The 16,858-nt window shown below is 43.1% G+C and overlaps 1 protein-coding gene across 8 annotated transcripts in view; it reads left to right on the top strand.

The window, feature by feature from the left end:
- CHD3 (chromodomain helicase DNA binding protein 3) overlaps positions 1 to 16,858 on the top strand; it is a 1,139,027-nt gene that overhangs the window by 845,885 nt on the left and 276,284 nt on the right. For all 8 annotated transcript variants that reach the window (XM_078670235.1, XM_078670239.1, XM_078670240.1 and 5 more), the window contains one exon: positions 6,598 to 6,731. In XM_078670235.1, coding sequence (XP_078526361.1) covers positions 6,598 to 6,731 — 134 coding nt within the window. The remainder of the gene's footprint in view (positions 1 to 6,597; positions 6,732 to 16,858) is intronic.

Below are 16,858 nucleotides of genomic sequence, written 5' to 3' on the forward strand. Positions count from 1 at the left end.
AGCACATCTACAGAGTTTGGGAATTACAGTCTTCCCATACCTCGACGACTAGCTACTGAAGATGGGCTCACCTCAAACAGTCGTAAAGCACTTCCAGGTGGGTGCTGACCTGTTGACATCATTGGATTTCTTCTTCAACTGCTCCCCTTCCTCAATGCTCTTCTGAGCCTTCCTCCCACCTCAAAGAGTATAGGATCTTCAAGCTATGATCCTAATGTATCAACGCTTGACCTGGGACTTAATGAGGCTCCCGGGCCTCTTGGCCTCCTGCATCCTGTGGACCATGCCAAGTGGCACATGTGGGCACTGCAATGCGATCTGAAATCTCACTGGGTTCAGCACCAAGGCGATCTGTGAGTCCTTCCTGGTGTAAAATGAGAATGTGCAAGGCTTGCAGTGCTCAACTGGCAGCAGATCCCTCTCCCTACTCCACCCTGAGCTAATGGTCTTGATGAGTCCCAACCATCAAGGGGTAATGGATACATGTGCTCACGGACAACACAATCGTCATGCGGTAATGCAACAAACAGGGAGGCGTACAGTCTTGGGTTCTGTGCCAGGAGGCTTTATGTCTCTGCAAAATGGTATCTCCATGGTCGCCTTACACATGGCGGGATCTTATAATGCCAGGCTAGATGAACTAATGGTATTTGCACCTGGTGGTGGTGCAGAGTATTTTCTAGCAGTGAGGAGAACACTGGCTTCACTACTGCAGAGAACGTGCAGTGTCAAAACGTTTGCAATTTTGAGTTCTCAAGGCAGTTCTCTCTAAGAGATGCCTTTCACCTCAACTGGTACCCGGGACTCCTGTACACCTTTCTGCTCCTACAGAATACTGAAAAGGATCAAGAAAGACTGGGTTCGAGCCATCCTAGTGGCACCAGACTGAATGAATTAAGTATGGTATCTGGAACTTCTGGCAATGAGTATTTTGTCCTCCAATCCAGCTGATTCTTTGGGAGGACCTCCTGTCATGGCAGCAGGGCCTGGTCCTCCACATTAATCTGCACAATCTGCAACTCCATGGGTAGAGATTGAATGGCGACATTTGACGGCTTTTGATATTCTTCCTGAAGTGGTGTCATCTTGGCAACCAGACATCCATTTGCCAACCTATTTATGCAGGATTCTGGTAGAAGTTTGTGGTTTGATGTTCTTCCCTTAACATCCAGCTCTGAAATGCAAAGTTGTCTGACATTCTCTTGTTTTGTCTTTCATTACCCCGGCAAGGCCTTGCCATGGCAACTGTTAAGGGTTATCTTTCAGTCTTTAACCTTTCTATGTCTGCCTGATTAGCTATCCCCTATTAAATCACCTATTGTGACGCGGTTTTCAAAAGGGTTGGTCCACATGTTCCTGACAACACCTTTCATGATATGGCAGTGGGAACTTAATTTGATCCTCACCTACCTGATGTGCACTCCCTTTGCACCTATGCACAGTTTTTCAGTTTGCCTTCTGACCATCATGACAGCATTCCTCATCACCATAACATCTGCCAGGTGAGTGAGCGAACTTCAGACTTCCATACACTGCATTCTTCCTGAACAAACTAGTCCACCGGACGAGAAAAGATGTTAGCGATGGTAAGTAACCTGTTCACAAGCATCGATACAGCATTTGTCTTCGAAAACAGCATACATTGGCAAGAAGAGTAAGCAAGAAGCAAGCACTTTTATGTAAAGAGCCATCTTTGAATTTTTCAAAGAGTAAAGCAACTCTGCCAACCGACCGAAAATTCATTCCTGGACTTCCTTTGTCTTTTCACATAAAGCAAAACAGATCTATACCTACATATCTAGCAAAACCAGAGCACATGGGCTGAAAAGTTGCTACATTAGTTAAGTGTTAAAAGATGTCTTACATTTTATTAACAATAAACAAAAGAATTTCATAGAATAGATAAAATATTCATGGTTTCTGTTCCAGTAAATAATGGAAGCCCATTTACAAAACAAACATTAGCAAGATGGATTGCTTGCATCACAGCAGCTCATATATAAAAGAATAAACCATTGACAATGACAGTCAGAGCTTAATCCACGTGGGCCATCATGAGGACACGTGCCCTGGTCTCAGAGATACAACTGAAAGATATTTGTAAAATAGCGATTTTGAAAACAACAAATGCATTTGATAAGCACTACTGCATTAATGATGAAACCAGCAGAGCCACTACAGTGGTACGAGTTGTGCTCCCAAATATTTTTCTTAAGGATCAGCCTCATTCCCTTGTTACTATGTTGTGTATGTTACTGCTATGATAACCTTAATTCAAGAACGTAAACCTATGAAATATTCAATGCTGAAGAAGGGAAAGGTTACTGATCTGAACTCCGGCTCTCCAGGATTGGCATCTTTCATAGATTCACATGCGACCCACCCACCTCCCCTTGTCATGAGACTTCATTTGATAATATAAACCTTTAAAGAGCAAGAAAATCTGGCAGTTGGAGGCCTCTCAGAGGGGATCACCTGAGGGTACTGGTTCTCCCCTCTCCTCCCTCCTAGACCTTCCCCTCCCACTTTCTCCCACCTCCTTCACCTCCTAGACTTCCCTTTTTTTCTCTTCCCCGTCCCACCCTAGACAGTTTGCTCTCGTTGTTTATGTTAAGTCTTAGGTTTAATCATTTTGTTGGCCCTTATGGTTCTGTTTTGACATTGCTGAACTCGTTTTATTCTCAGTACCTCTCCTAGTTGCTGTAAAGCGCTCTGAGACCTCTGGGTCTAGTCAGCGCTATATAAAACCTGTTAAATAAATAAAATAAATACTGGTTTCTGAATGGCTGCAGTTTGAATTGCTTACAGTGATCATTGTTATTGAGTGTAAATGTACACTGCTGAATTAACATTGTCCTGGGGGATCCTAGTCTGACAACAAGGAATAATGTAAGCTTTTAAATTTCTGAAAGATGCCAAAGCAGGAGAATCGGACATACAGATAGGAAACTTTTTTATTTTCGGGTGTCAGTATCTTTCATAGATTTACATAGGGCCCCCTTCTTCCTCATATAGAGGCTGACCTCAAGCATTATATGTATATTTATACATTCACTCTTGTGCTAGATTTCTGAGGTGTGAAGACCTCTGGGAGGGTTGCGACTGAGAGCCCTCTCATCTTATTGGATGAAGTTTGGTTCCTTTAGAAAGAGGTGGATGTGCCAGAAAAGTGGGCACTGTCTGGGCTATTCAACCTGTCAATGCCTTGTAGCATTATGGCAAAGTTTCAGAGGGAATCACATTCCAATGACAGGGAATGATTCAAGCATTTGAGTCTATGAAAGATGCCAACGCTGGAGAACCACAGACCACAGATACAGGTAAGTAAGTTGTTTCTTTCATGTAATAAAATAAGAAGGCACTAAAAATACATACATGTCACCAGATATGTAGGTGAAAAGGAAAACACCTCTTTTACAAATCATTTTAAGGATACATTTAGGGAACAAGAATGAGGACAATGTAGCCATGCAAGTCTGAAGACTGGCACTGCAGCTTTAAGGGCTCCCAGCCCTCCAATATCCCATCATGCCTTCTCAGTGACAACTGCTCCAGTTCTTTTTTCTGGTTCTTAGTGGACGGATTCTGGAGTACTGTGGGCCTTATTTGGCTGTTTTCGAATTTTTTCCTAGCCTTCTTTAACCCCTTGGCTGCAGCAGTAATTCTGCCGCAGCGCAAGGGGTCAGGGGGGCCGCTCGGCACCGTCATGCTTGTGACTGAACCACTCCGTCACGAGCCGCGGTGGCGCTGTGCTTGTGACGGAATGGTTCCGTCCCGGCCCCGCCCCCTCAATGGAACGCTCAGCGCAGGCGCGGAATCAGCGCCGCGCAGGCGCGGCGGCCGGGCCGTGACGGAACCATTCCGTCACCAGTACAGCCCCACTCTGGCTCGTGACGGAATGGTTCCGTCACGAGCACGCAAGGGGTTAAACAGTTTCACTTCGCGTCCATTATCATTTTGAGTATGTTCCTTTCATTTACTGACAGAAAATGTTTTCTCCAATTCACAATAATAACAACTCACTTCTTTTTAAGTCAAAGTGACGCCCTGCCACCTTGACCCTTTCCCTATTTTACCGAATCGGTATTTACTGATTCGGTAATTGCCATTCATTCCTATGGGCCTGGAGGCCCATAGGAATGAGTGGCAATTACCGAATCGGTAAATACTGAATCTTAACGATTCGTTAATTTTTATCGAATAATTACCTACATAGGATTTACCGATTCTAAAATACCGAATCGGTAAAATTCAGTATTTTAAAATCGGTAAATCCTATTTACCTACATCTAGCCCTAAGTCCCTTAGCCGCTGAGATTCCTCAGAGTTATACAATGCATTGGTCACAGTCTTCTTATTTACACCGGCACAGGATAATGGAGCCATAAAAATAGATTGCATCCCAGTTTCGGAGTATTCAGCCTTCACATACAAACAAACCTTTACCTACGGGGTGGGGATGTGTGAGAACAAACATTTTCACCGGAGTGAATTACTGCTGCTAACAATGTCCTTGTTGTTTCCTTCAGATTAGCCACTGGCATCAACTCTGCATACTCTGAATACTGTGACCAGATTGATTCATTCCTAGATGTGTCTGGAATAAGAGTAACTTTGGGGCTTCCCCTGTTGTTGATATACATTCACACAGGTAACCACGAGAGCAAACGGTTGCCTTATATTCGAGAGAATTAACCATCTAGTGGCAGGACTTCTGCTGTATCATTCATCCCCGTGGCATGTGATGGGGCATGGAAGCAAGTGTCATGTCAAATTACCCTCACTTCAAACGAAATTAACAAAACCAAAGAAAATACAGTACAGTCTGTTAAAGATATTCACCAACCCTTCCATATCTACTTTTTTTTTTAAAGTTTAAGAAAAGGTTTATTGAAGAAAAAAAAAGTAATATGATCATAAAAACCAAGCTTCGTATAAGCAGTTATTTGTTGATACATGGATACATAGAGGTACAATAAAGAGTAATAAATAATATATAATATCCACTAAAAAGGTAAAAGGATAATATATAAGATGATATGAATACAGTGAAAGGTCCACAAAAATCGTAAATAACAATATATGTCAGAAATACACAGGGGCATATTACCAACAAGTAGCGATATTTATCGCTAAATAGGCTTAGCAACGATATTTTTATCGCTGCCTATCGCTGGATATGTTAGCGGAGAAAACATGCTATTAGCAACGTTTTTCTCCATTTTGCTAAAATATCCAGCGATAGCGGCGAAATGCGTGAATATCACTGAGAATACAGTGATATTCACGCATTAGCGACAAAATGCTCTTAGCCATGTTATCCACTTCCCATTGGATAACATGGCTAAGAACTGGTCTGGGCAGGTGTTAGTATTTGGAGATATTCGCGCTTAGCGTGAATATTTCCATCGCTACGTCTGCCTTGCTAATAGGCGATAGCGACGTTAGCAACTGCTTTCAGTCGCTAACTGGTTGGGTACGCCCACTTTGCATGTCATTAAAGATAAACATCGCTGACATGCAAAGCGGGCCCCAAACCGCTCGCTATTGCCTAAAAGCTGTCGCTAACATCAGTTAGCGACAGCTTGCTAATAGGGCAATAGAATTATCGCCGCTTAACGGCCGCTAAAGCGGCGATATTTGCCTATCGCCCTGCTTCAATATATGTCCCACAATTTTAGAAACTATTAAAGAGAGTGATAAATCAAGCATACTTGTAGACAACAGTAGGAGGTCAAGGAGGCTTGATAACTTCTTCACCATATCTACTTTAATATAACTGAACACCTCAATCGTCGCACTGTATTGAAAGCAGAAATCCATAAGGGGTGTAGAAAGGAGCATATGATGTTATGCCATAAATGCCGTTCATTTCCAGGTGCAAAATCAATACCTGGTTCTATGAGAAGGGGCCATTTGTACGAACAGGGACCAAGAGCAGCGGGGACGGGATCAATCCAGCTATGACACATATGCCCTCTGACATGGTCTGTGACAGGCAGCTGAGCACCAGGGCCATCACAATTAGCTGACCTCCAAAATATCCTTTGCCTTATTTGCATTTAGGACAGACTTCTGTCCCTCACACACAAGGACGTTTCTGCCAAATGTGTAGTTCATAAAATCATAAATATGTTTTTTAACACTCAGTTGCATACTTTTCCCTCTAAGTTACCTGCACTTTGTGCTTTTATGTTCTATATTGGCCGAACAAAGAATTTTTGACTGACTGACTACCTGCACTGTGCTTCTTTTGGGAGGGTTTTTTGAGAGAAACTTTTCAGTGCCCAAGCAGTGCTTCATCTCCAGAACTCGCTTTTTGACTAACGCTTTGTGTCAAAGTAAGGATCAGGATTACCTGTGTGTATTGTTGGAGTTATATACACAAATCAACAAAAAATTCAAAGGGCCAGAGGCCAGAATTACCCATCAGTCATTAATTTGAATGAATGTATTATATTGGAGTCCATATAACACGGAGTTAGTTGGTAGAAGGCAGAGAGTATTGGACCGTGAATGTACTGAGTTGTGCATGATGGACAATTGTATATAAGGATGAAGGAATGGAGTTTACACCCTGGCTGTTTTCACCTTCAGGTCCTGGGGTTCAACACTCGTCAACGCAAAGCCTTCCTGAATGCGGTCATGAGGTGGGGGATGCCTCCCCAGGACGCCTTTTCTTCACAGTGGCTTGTGCGAGACCTGCGCGGCAAGACAGAGAAAGAGTTCAAGTGGGTTTTCTTCCATACGTTCTTGCTTTAAATAAAAACAATTTTTTTTTAAATGTGCACTGTTATTTGTGACAATCTCAGAAAGCAAAACATGTTGCCATGGAACTTCAGTTATTTTTGCACCTTGACCAGGTCGATTGGGACCAAAAAGAGGCCCGGGTACACAAACAAAATAGCGGCCCTCATGTGCGGATCATGACCTTCAGTTAGGCATTGCTTGGCTACATTGGGAGCTTCTATTAGGAGAAAGTTATGCAAAAAAGGCCTTTTATAGCTTGTATTGTCCGTAAAATTGGTTAGGGCTGAAAACATCATTGTTATACAGCTGAACATGTTCCCCCTCATATCTCTGAGTCCCATTCTATCCATTAGCAGTATTCTACCCATCACGATAATTGTATATCATTAGAAGACCACAGATTATGAGATTAATTCAATCACAACAGGCATTTCATATAGGAATTACAACACTGTGAAAAATCAAAATTATATATAATTTTGTATATATATATATATATATATGAAAACACAAGATGCCCTGAAGCATTCTGGAAAGCACTCGACAGTCCTCTGCCCTCCGGGCTTCAATTCACCATGCGATTCCGCCTCCGCCAAACAGTTAATTTTGCCGACGCGTTTCGGGATTAGACATCCCTTCCTCATGGGCTCGCTAAAATTACACTTGAACACTCCATTTCGTTGCATTTCCGTCTTTTTATTAACAAACCCCCAGTGGGCGTGTGCTGCATTCACCTGCTCACCAATGTTCCCTGGGATTTGTAGTCCGTAATGCAGTCTGTTTGTTTCCTTGTAGTAAGGTCGAGTTGTACATTTTATATATCATGTTTCTTTATTTAAATGCCTTGAGTAGGCTGCGGTGCGGTCAGGCATGTTTTGTTAAGTGAAGAGTCCTGTGCCAAAAAGCTCCCAAAAGTTAGGATCTCGGGCCTCGTCTAACTGGGAAAACCTCCTTGCCTTTTGCCGACGCGTTTCGGGATTAGACATCCCTTCCTCAAGAAGCATGATATATAAAATGTACAACTCGACCTTACTACAAGGAAACAAACAGACTGCATTACGGACTACAAATCCCAGGGAACATTGGTGAGCAGGTGAATGCAGCACACGCCCACTGGGGGTTTGTTAATAAAAAAACGGAAATGCAATGAAATGGAGTGTTCGAGTGTAATTTTAGCGAGCCCATGAGGAAGGGATGTCTAATCCCGAAACGCGTCGGCAAAATTAACTGTTTGGCGGAGGCGGAATCGCATGGTGAATTGAAGCCCGGAGGGCAGAGGACTGTTGAGTGCTTTCCAGAATGCTTCAGGGCATCTTGTGTTTTCATTACTTACACGGCAGCCCGGCCGTGTGGGAGGCACCATCGTCTGCTAAGGCAAGGAGGTTTTGCCAGTTAGACGAGGCCCGAGATCCTAACTTTTGGGAGCTTTTTGGCACAGGACTCTTCACTTAACAAAACATGCCTGACCGCACCGCAGCCTACTCAAGGCATTTAAATAAAGAAGCATGATATATAAAATGTACAACTCGACCTTACTACAAGGAAACAAACAGACTGCATTACGGACTACAAATCCCAGGGAACATTGGTGAGCAGGTGAATGCAGCACACGCCCACTGGGGGTTTGTTAATAAAAAGACGGAAATGCAACGAAATGGAGTGTTCGAGTGTAATTTTAGCGAGCCCATGAGGAAGGGATGTCTAATCCCGAAACGCGTCGGCAAAATTAACTGTTTGGCGGAGGCGGAATCGCATGGTGAATTGAAGCCCGGAGGGCAGAGGACTGTCGAGTGCTTTCCAGAATGCTTCAGGGCATCTTGTGTTTTTATATATATATATATATATATATATATATATATCAGCACACGCTCCCAAACAATAGTGTCCAGAAAAAACGACCAGCACACCGGTATCGTGATGAAGTATATATTTGTTTCCAAACCCCCCAGCACCCCCGACAGACGCGTTTCGCTCAAGGCTTCGTCAGTGTCGTCAGTGTACAAACAGTTCACCATTTTTAAACAGTCCGCCCTTTCTAGTTCATAGACATAGAAAATGTACAACTTAGTTTCGTGGCGGCCATCTTGTAGTGTGTATATACAATCATTTTTACTGTTCTCTTAAGAATGGCGATAAATAAAGTGCTATGTGCAAATTTTAAAACCACGTTTGACAATTGACAAAATGTTTTCATGACTGACACTTAAATTCGTGCAATTTTAGCTTTGTGATACTAGCATTATTATTTACATAGTTTTTTTAGACATCCTCCTTGTTGTGTAGGGATGTATTCCCAATTATATACAAGTCATTCCTGTGTGCAAATCAAGTATATTTACAGTTATCATATTCCTAAACCCATTACAGACTGTGTGTGTATGTACATTGTGTATATACATATAGTAAAGCCAAAATTGAACTGGGCAGGTTATTTGTGATTGCGCCCTATATGGGCTAGTGATTCGCCACACTTAGCAGACAAGATATGCTAGTATCACTGTAATCTGTTATATCTCTTATCCTCATGGCATTTCAGGGAGAGTATACGTTTTCGCAAGGCTGCAGTCTCATATAATTTACATTTGGTCAGGGAGTATCATTACAGTATACTGAGATACTAGTTCTTCTTGGGGATCGGGGGATTCTCATAGGTGTGCCCACATTTCTGCGTCATTATTGAGACCCCATGGTGTCATAGTTTTAAGGTCTAGAATGTACCTCGATTCCAGTATCCGGAGGGCTTTTTCTCTATTTCCCCCTCGTTCTGTTCTAGGGATCTGATCTATGCAGTAGTAGGAGAGTAAATCTCTGTTACTCTGATGTTGTTCTGCAAAATGACGGGCCATCGGGTAGGTTTTATCATTGTTCGCGATGGCCCTCATATGCTCTAAGATCCTCATTTTCGCAGGTTTTATGGTGCTGCCTACGTACCTTTTTTGACAGGGGCAGACCAGACAGTAAACTGTATATTCTGAATTACAGTTTAGATGTTTGGAAATTTTTCTGTCCGCTCTGTCCTCTCCCGATCTACATGGATACTCCTTGATCTTTTTACTGAATCTGCACGCCTTGCAGCGTAGGCAAGGAAAAAAGCCAACAACCTTGTTGTGTGTTTGATTCGCTGTTTCAGGGGAGTAGTGGCTGTGAACTAGGTGGTCCGAAAGTGACTGGCATCTCCTGTATGTTACCATGGGTCTGTCTGGTAAGACCTTTTTTAGGATGTTATCAGTGTGTAATATGTGCCAGTTTTTCTTAAAGGTTTGGACCAGTTCTCCAGATTTGTTATTAAACGTTGTTATCATTCTGACCTGCTCATTGTCTTTCCTTGACTCCTTAACCAACAGGAGGTCCCTCCTGTCCACATTTTCTGCCTTTGCATTTGCTTGCTCTAGGATGTTACGCGAGTATCCCCTCGCTTGAAACCTATCGCTGGCTTCCTCCCGGGCTTTTTTGAAATCATCTGTTCCAGAGCAATTTCTTTTGAGTCTAAGGTATTCACCATACGGTACATTCCTTACTAGACTCCTTGGGTGGTGGCTGGCCGCATGTAGAATGGCATTGCCGGCCGTTGGCTTTCTATAAAGTCTAGTGTGGAGATGGTCTTTTTCCACAAACACCTCTAGGTCAAGGTAACATACACTCTGATCACTTATGGTGTAGGTGAACTGTAAATTCAGCTCATTATTGTTTAGAGATGACACATACTCCTCAGCCGAGGCCTTGTCTCCCCTCCAAACAATAAACAGGTCATCGATGTATCTGGTCCACATCAATATGTTTTCACACCATCTTTCATTTCTGCCTTCCCATGCCTCGTGCTTCTCCCACCAGCCCACGAATAGATTCGCGTAGCTGGGGGAGAAGCACGAGCCCATAGAGGTCCCCCTTATCTGCTTGTACAGTTGGCCTGCAAATAGGAAGTAGTTATTAAACAAACAGAACCTCATCATGCATAGGATCATGTCACTGTGTGTACGATATTTCGGCTGTTTTTTCTCTAAAAACCACTTTGTCGCACTCAGACCTTGTTCATGATCTATGCATGTATACAGGTTAACGACATCCATAGTTATTAGTAGCATGTCTTTGTCCCAGGAGACATTGTCCATGATGCGGAGAAAGTCCTGTGTGTCTCTTACATAAGAGGGCAGGTCCTTAACAATCGGTGCCAAGAAAATGTCTATGAAGCGCGATGTGTTCTCCAAAAGGCTGCCGATCGCCGAGACTATCGGCCTCCCTGGTGGTCTTTTGGCATTTTTATGGATTTTTGGCAAATGGTAGAATGTGGGAAACATGGGGGAATCACAGTACAGAAAGTCAAATTCATCGGGGCTTAGCATGCCCTCTTCCTTCCACTGTTTTAATAGATTTTCATATTCTGCGATAGATTTGACATATTCCTCTCTTTTTGCTGTGATGTAGCATTCTTTGTCTCTCAATTGTCTCTGTGCCTCCTGTTCGTAGTGTTCCTTACTAAAAATGACAATGTTCCCGCCCTTATCTGAGGGCTTGATCTCAATTGTCTTGTCATCACGTAAGGACTTGATAGCTGCCCATTCCCTCCTTGATATATTGGAGGACTTTAGATCCATTTTATTGTTTGCCATCTTTTCCAAATCTGCTGTTATCGCTTCATTGAACACGTCAATAGCATCATGGGGTATGTTCGGTAGTTTTCTTGATTTTTGTTTCAAGTTGCTCGGATCTCTGATTTGGTCCGGAAACAGTTCACTTGGTGTGCTTGTCTCTTGTTCTTGAATTTGTAAGTCTTGTGTCGGTGTGAGCAGGACTTCCAAGAGATTATCTTCATCTGTTATAGCTGTTGCTTTAGAACTATTTGGAGGAACTTTTTCAGGAATTTGTAAGAAGATTTTTCTGAACTTTAGCTTCCTTATATATTTAAACAAGTCTATTTTGGCATCCACTAGATTGAACTCGCTTGTCGGACAGAAACTTAAACCTTTTTTCAATACATTGATCTCATCCTTCGTCAAAATTCTTTTGGATAAATTGATGACATTGTTCTCCTCTTTCGCAGTTACTTCCTTTTGCGATTGGAAACACTCCGTGTCACCATCGGGGTGGTGATGTTTTGCGAACCTCCCCTTGTGCCTCCTCCCCCGCCTCGTCCTCCTCTTTGACTTTGTTGAGGTGGCTGATTTCTCTGTTGTGGTCTTTGGCGGGTTTCCTTCATTACCCGATATTCGTCTAAAAAAGGTTTGCCTGTCTCCTTTCCTTTAGATGTCTGGACTATATTTTGTTCCCCATCTGAGGTTTCCACTTCTGATTCCTCAGTGTCCAGGCCTGTTGACTGTTCACTTCCCTGAGCCAATCTTTTACGTGTGGCGTCAAATTTCCGTGCATACGTGAGAATTCTACCCGATGAATAATCTTCTTCATCTCTCTGGAATTTGGTTTGCTTCCTTTTGCGTATTTCCATCTCATAGCTTTTAATTCTTTTGCTCATTGCTGTACGTAACTCCTCACAGGTTTTGGTGTCTTTATCTTTTGCAAAAAAAAATTAAAAAAAAAAATATATATATATATATATATATATATATATATATATATGTAAATCCATATCCATACTAATATTATAAAGAGAGAGCCTAAACCTTTGAGGCGGGAAATCTCAGTAACCACAGCATCAATCACAACATCCAATACAGCATTGGAAAGGGCAGTTGCAGCAGAAGGACATAGGCTATGCAGACTGCCACCATATATATATATATTTTTTTTTTTTTCTAGAGTTTTATATAGCGCGAACTTGACCCGAACTGAATCAGGTATCAGAGCGCTTTACATAGCACCAGTTATGGTACATGAGGACACACATTCATTTTTGTTAGGCACGGGGAGATGAAGTGGTTTGCCCAGAATCACAGTATGTTTGGCGTGTTACTAAGACTCGAACCCACATCCCCAGGTCCGAGGTCGAGCGCCTTAGCCGTTAGGCCAACTCCTTTATACATTTAAAAGGTAAAAGAACCGTGCCAGCAAAGTAGTCCCTTGTGGGCGTGTCTGCGTTGTGCTGTGGGCGTGGGCTGGGGGCGTGCCAAACGCTGGGGGCGTGTGTCCGCCCTTCATGTCATGTGAGTCGTACATACAAGCGCCAATTACGTTGCTGCGCAGCATCAAGGGGCACGCTGGGTTGGGTGACACGCTGGGGGCATGAGAAATGCTGGGGGCGTGTGTCCGGCCTTCATGCCATGTGAACGCAATTGCGCCGCATCAAGGGGCACGCTGGGGGCGTGTGCTACGTTCCGCCCTTCATGCCATGTGGGTCGTACATTAATCAGAAGATCGTCTGCTGTGACCGTGTGCTGGGGGCATGACAAACGCATTCACCTGGTGGCCTGGTAAGTAACGTTTCTGCAGCCTCTCCTGCGCGCTGTTACTGAACTCTCTCATTCAACGAAATTACACGCGCCTGCTACCATCAACCAGGGCTCTAGCCGGGCTCAGGCGGCGGATCAGTACACTAATTGCACGCGCCTGATAACATCAACCAGGCCTGCATCTGGGCCTCAAGCGGGGGAACATGCAAATGAGCGTGTCTGTGGGGACAATTACTGCAGCCTCTCCTACTCGCTGTCACTCAACTCTCTCATTAAACGGATTTACCCGGGGCTGATAACTCTCTCATTCAACGACATTACTACACCAATTACACGCGCCTGCTAACATCAACCAGGGCTGCAGCTGGGCCTTCTCCGTCCCTATTCTAATGAAACAAAAAATGTTGTCTACCGCAAGATTTTAAAATAAATTGCCCTTGCCAAATACACACATTACACACATTCTATTTCATACCCGGACAACGTCGGGACGGGCTGCTAGTATATATATATATATATATATATATATTAGTATTAATAACCACCAGAATCTATGCATATCCTGTTGAAGGCAACAAATTATGAACCTAAACATTGTGTACAAAGTCAAATATTGTTGGACAAGTGACTGGAGAGGAGAGGGAACTGCTGGATAAAATGAACATTGCTTGATGTTTCTTTTTTTCCCACTTTCCAGCATTTACTCAGTAGATTTGTGTGAATAAAATCACTGTACTATCTTAGTCTTACCCTGCAGGCTGGGAGCACTTCCAGGTCTACTCGTTTTGTTGGAAGTGGGTTTAATTAATGCCTTTTTTTCTCAAAAATGAGTATATGATCAAACATTTGATCTTTAACTACTTCATGTTGGGCCCACTTTGAATATGGTAATTGAAAGACTGGGGTGGGGTAGCCCTAATGCCCAGCAAACATGATACTAAGTGGCAAATCTCCAAGACACAGATATGGTACATGTTTGCTTTCCCGCTTAATTTTGGATTCGGAGATTGGTATCACAGAAAGGATACCTCACCTGACTACCATGAAGGGGAGTGTGGCCATTCACTGCTGGGACAAAAGCAGAACTCCCTTGATAGCCTCCACTGCTTCCCTTCGCAGAAGGAGTATGAAGTCCACTGCTCAGAAGCAGCATCGCCCATTTCCCTCCCTGTCATGCCCTTAGACCATGAGTTGGTGCACCACATGCTGTGCCTGATCCATGGATATACACTTTTCATGTATATGGCAATCTGTGTTTGCACTGCCGGATTCTGGCCCCTCTTGCGTTATCCTTTTTGTAAAACTGTGACCCAGTATTCATAACACTATAGTAGAGAATATAAATATGATTGTAGAATATTGTTTTTTGTCAATGGACCCAGAGCGTGCTGACAATACATTTCATTGCCTCTGGTGCGTTTGGTATTTAATAGATTTAAGAAAGAAATTATCAAGTAGATTATACAAGCCATAGCTTTTGCAGTTGATTAGGAAGAATTCTTCTCTAGGCTTCTCCGTAGCATAGAGAAAATTATTTTTATTTAGAATTAATAATTTGCAGAAACAGGAACTATTACCCACCCCATTCCCCATTACTCCTTTCTGGATGTGTCACCCACATCCAGAAAGGAGGTTCACTGGCTGCCTCTGAACACCATAAAGAATATAAAAATGCCAATTGTGGTTTCTGTCCAAACAGCCTACACCTGAAGGTCTTTGTCTAATCTGTGCCCATTCATTCCTGTGGATGAGATGTCCAGCCGTTGGACCATATTATAGCAGATTCATGACACTGTGCTTTGGTGAATATGCTCTTACCATTTAAATAAAACATTTTTAGTGCAGTTCTTCACTCTGCTTTTGAGTGAACGTAATTGTGACCAGGACTGAGTTGAGAGGTTGGAATCGTTCTCATATTATGCATGGGTCTTCTGAACATAAAGGTACTCTAGATAATATAGTGAGTGATTTATACTTATGTTTACATCTCATTCTCTTAAGTTCTTTGTAGAGGAGGACATTCAAGCAGTAAATCTTTGTCTGGCTGGTATAAGCCTTCCAGGAAACAATTTAGCTAGAGTTGTATTTTCTGCTTGTCTTGACCAAACAGTGAGTCATCCCTAGAGGTAGCATCCAACACTTACGGCTTGTAGAATTTTTGTAAAGTATCACAGACGGCTGCCTTGTAGATGAGCACGGTGTGTGCATTCCCCGCCACACCCCCAAACGCTTCTGGCATTTCCCTGATTCTGACTTTACGAGTAGGGTTAAGAGAACAACCTGTGGGGATGTGCATGGTGCACATCCCCACAGATACCTAAGGATGTCTTGGAGATCAGAATACTTTTTCTGAGGTCCTGATAGAAAACGAGGATGTCCTTGTGCCACATTCAGACATCTAAGTATTCAAGACTTTGCACAGTCTCGGCAGAATGATTCCAAAAACATGTTGAGAAATACATCCTTATCGAGATGAAAACCTTTACTTATCCTTGTCAAAAAGTGAAATGTCTGCTTTATCTCTCAACATTATATGGCTTGTTCACTAAAAGAGCCAGGCCACCCAGTTCACTATAACCTCTGCAGTTCCACCTACTAAACCCCTTTAACATACCCTTAGGGGAGCACAGCCACCCTGTGGGTGGCAGGATGGCAGGATTTGAAGTTTGCTAGGTTTGCAACCCATAACATCGGACAGTAGTGGCTTGCAAATTGTTCAGAAGGGGTATGCCATATTTTTCCTTTCTATGCCACTGCACCTTCCACCGTCCCCCAACAACTGATGGAGGGCAATCCATCAGTTTTGCTGCAGGAAGTGTAAGCCTTTTTGGCCAACAGGGCTAGCGAAAGGATGCTGGTACCAGAAGTAGGCTGTGGTTGTTATTCCAACTACTTTCTGGTGCCGATAAAATGGCAGAAGCCCTCGTCCTATTCTAGACCTGCAACCTTTTAAGGCCTTCCTCCAGAAGAGAAAATTCAAGATGCTCACACTTGCCCAAGTCTTGACTGTCTTCTACCTTGGAGACTGGGTGGTGGTGCTTGACCTGCAGAACGCCTATTTCCATATGCCCGTTGGGTTATGGTGGTCCGGAGTATTTTCAGTTTGCTGTACTCCCTTTTGCTCTTGCCAGAACTCCTCCGGTGTTTGCGCAAGTTCATGGCGGTAGAACAACTTTAGGGGTCAGATGTTCCAGGCTTACTCCAATATTGGATCTTTGATAGATTCACATGCTTGTATCATTTCCTGTCGTCTAGATGGGAGTCCCATGGTACCTTAGGAAAGCAATGCAATGAAAGGTATAGACGTGAAAGACCCTAGGCTCTTCAGTTTAGTAGCATATCATAGTCCTTTTTTTAAAAAGAAACCAAACTTAAGTTTCAACCAGTCAGGTTGCACTACCATCTGGAGCACTCCTGTGAGAAGCCCCAGTCCCTCAGATCATTTACTGCATGTAGTGTAAGGGAGTCTCCACTGAGCTCTTCCTAGTTATACCTGTTCCTGACTTATTCCAGAAGATTTTCAATGATACATCTCTTTATACTCCAATATATCTGTTTTATTGCCCCAAAACGTGACTTTTGACATGTCAGAAAAAGCAAAGAAGGTCTATTTCAACCCTGCATATACTGCCTTTATCCATCTCACAAGGCCAAGGACTGCAAGGTATGTCATATCTTCTCTTCAAAAACCTTGAAAGACTTTGAAGAGAAACTGTTGTTATAGCTCCAAAAACCTAGAACCAGAAAGAAGTCTGTGTCAGATGATG

This window comes from Lissotriton helveticus, chromosome 12 (genome assembly GCF_964261635.1).
Source record: "Lissotriton helveticus chromosome 12, aLisHel1.1, whole genome shotgun sequence".
Classification (NCBI taxonomy): Eukaryota; Metazoa; Chordata; class Amphibia; order Caudata; family Salamandridae; genus Lissotriton; species Lissotriton helveticus.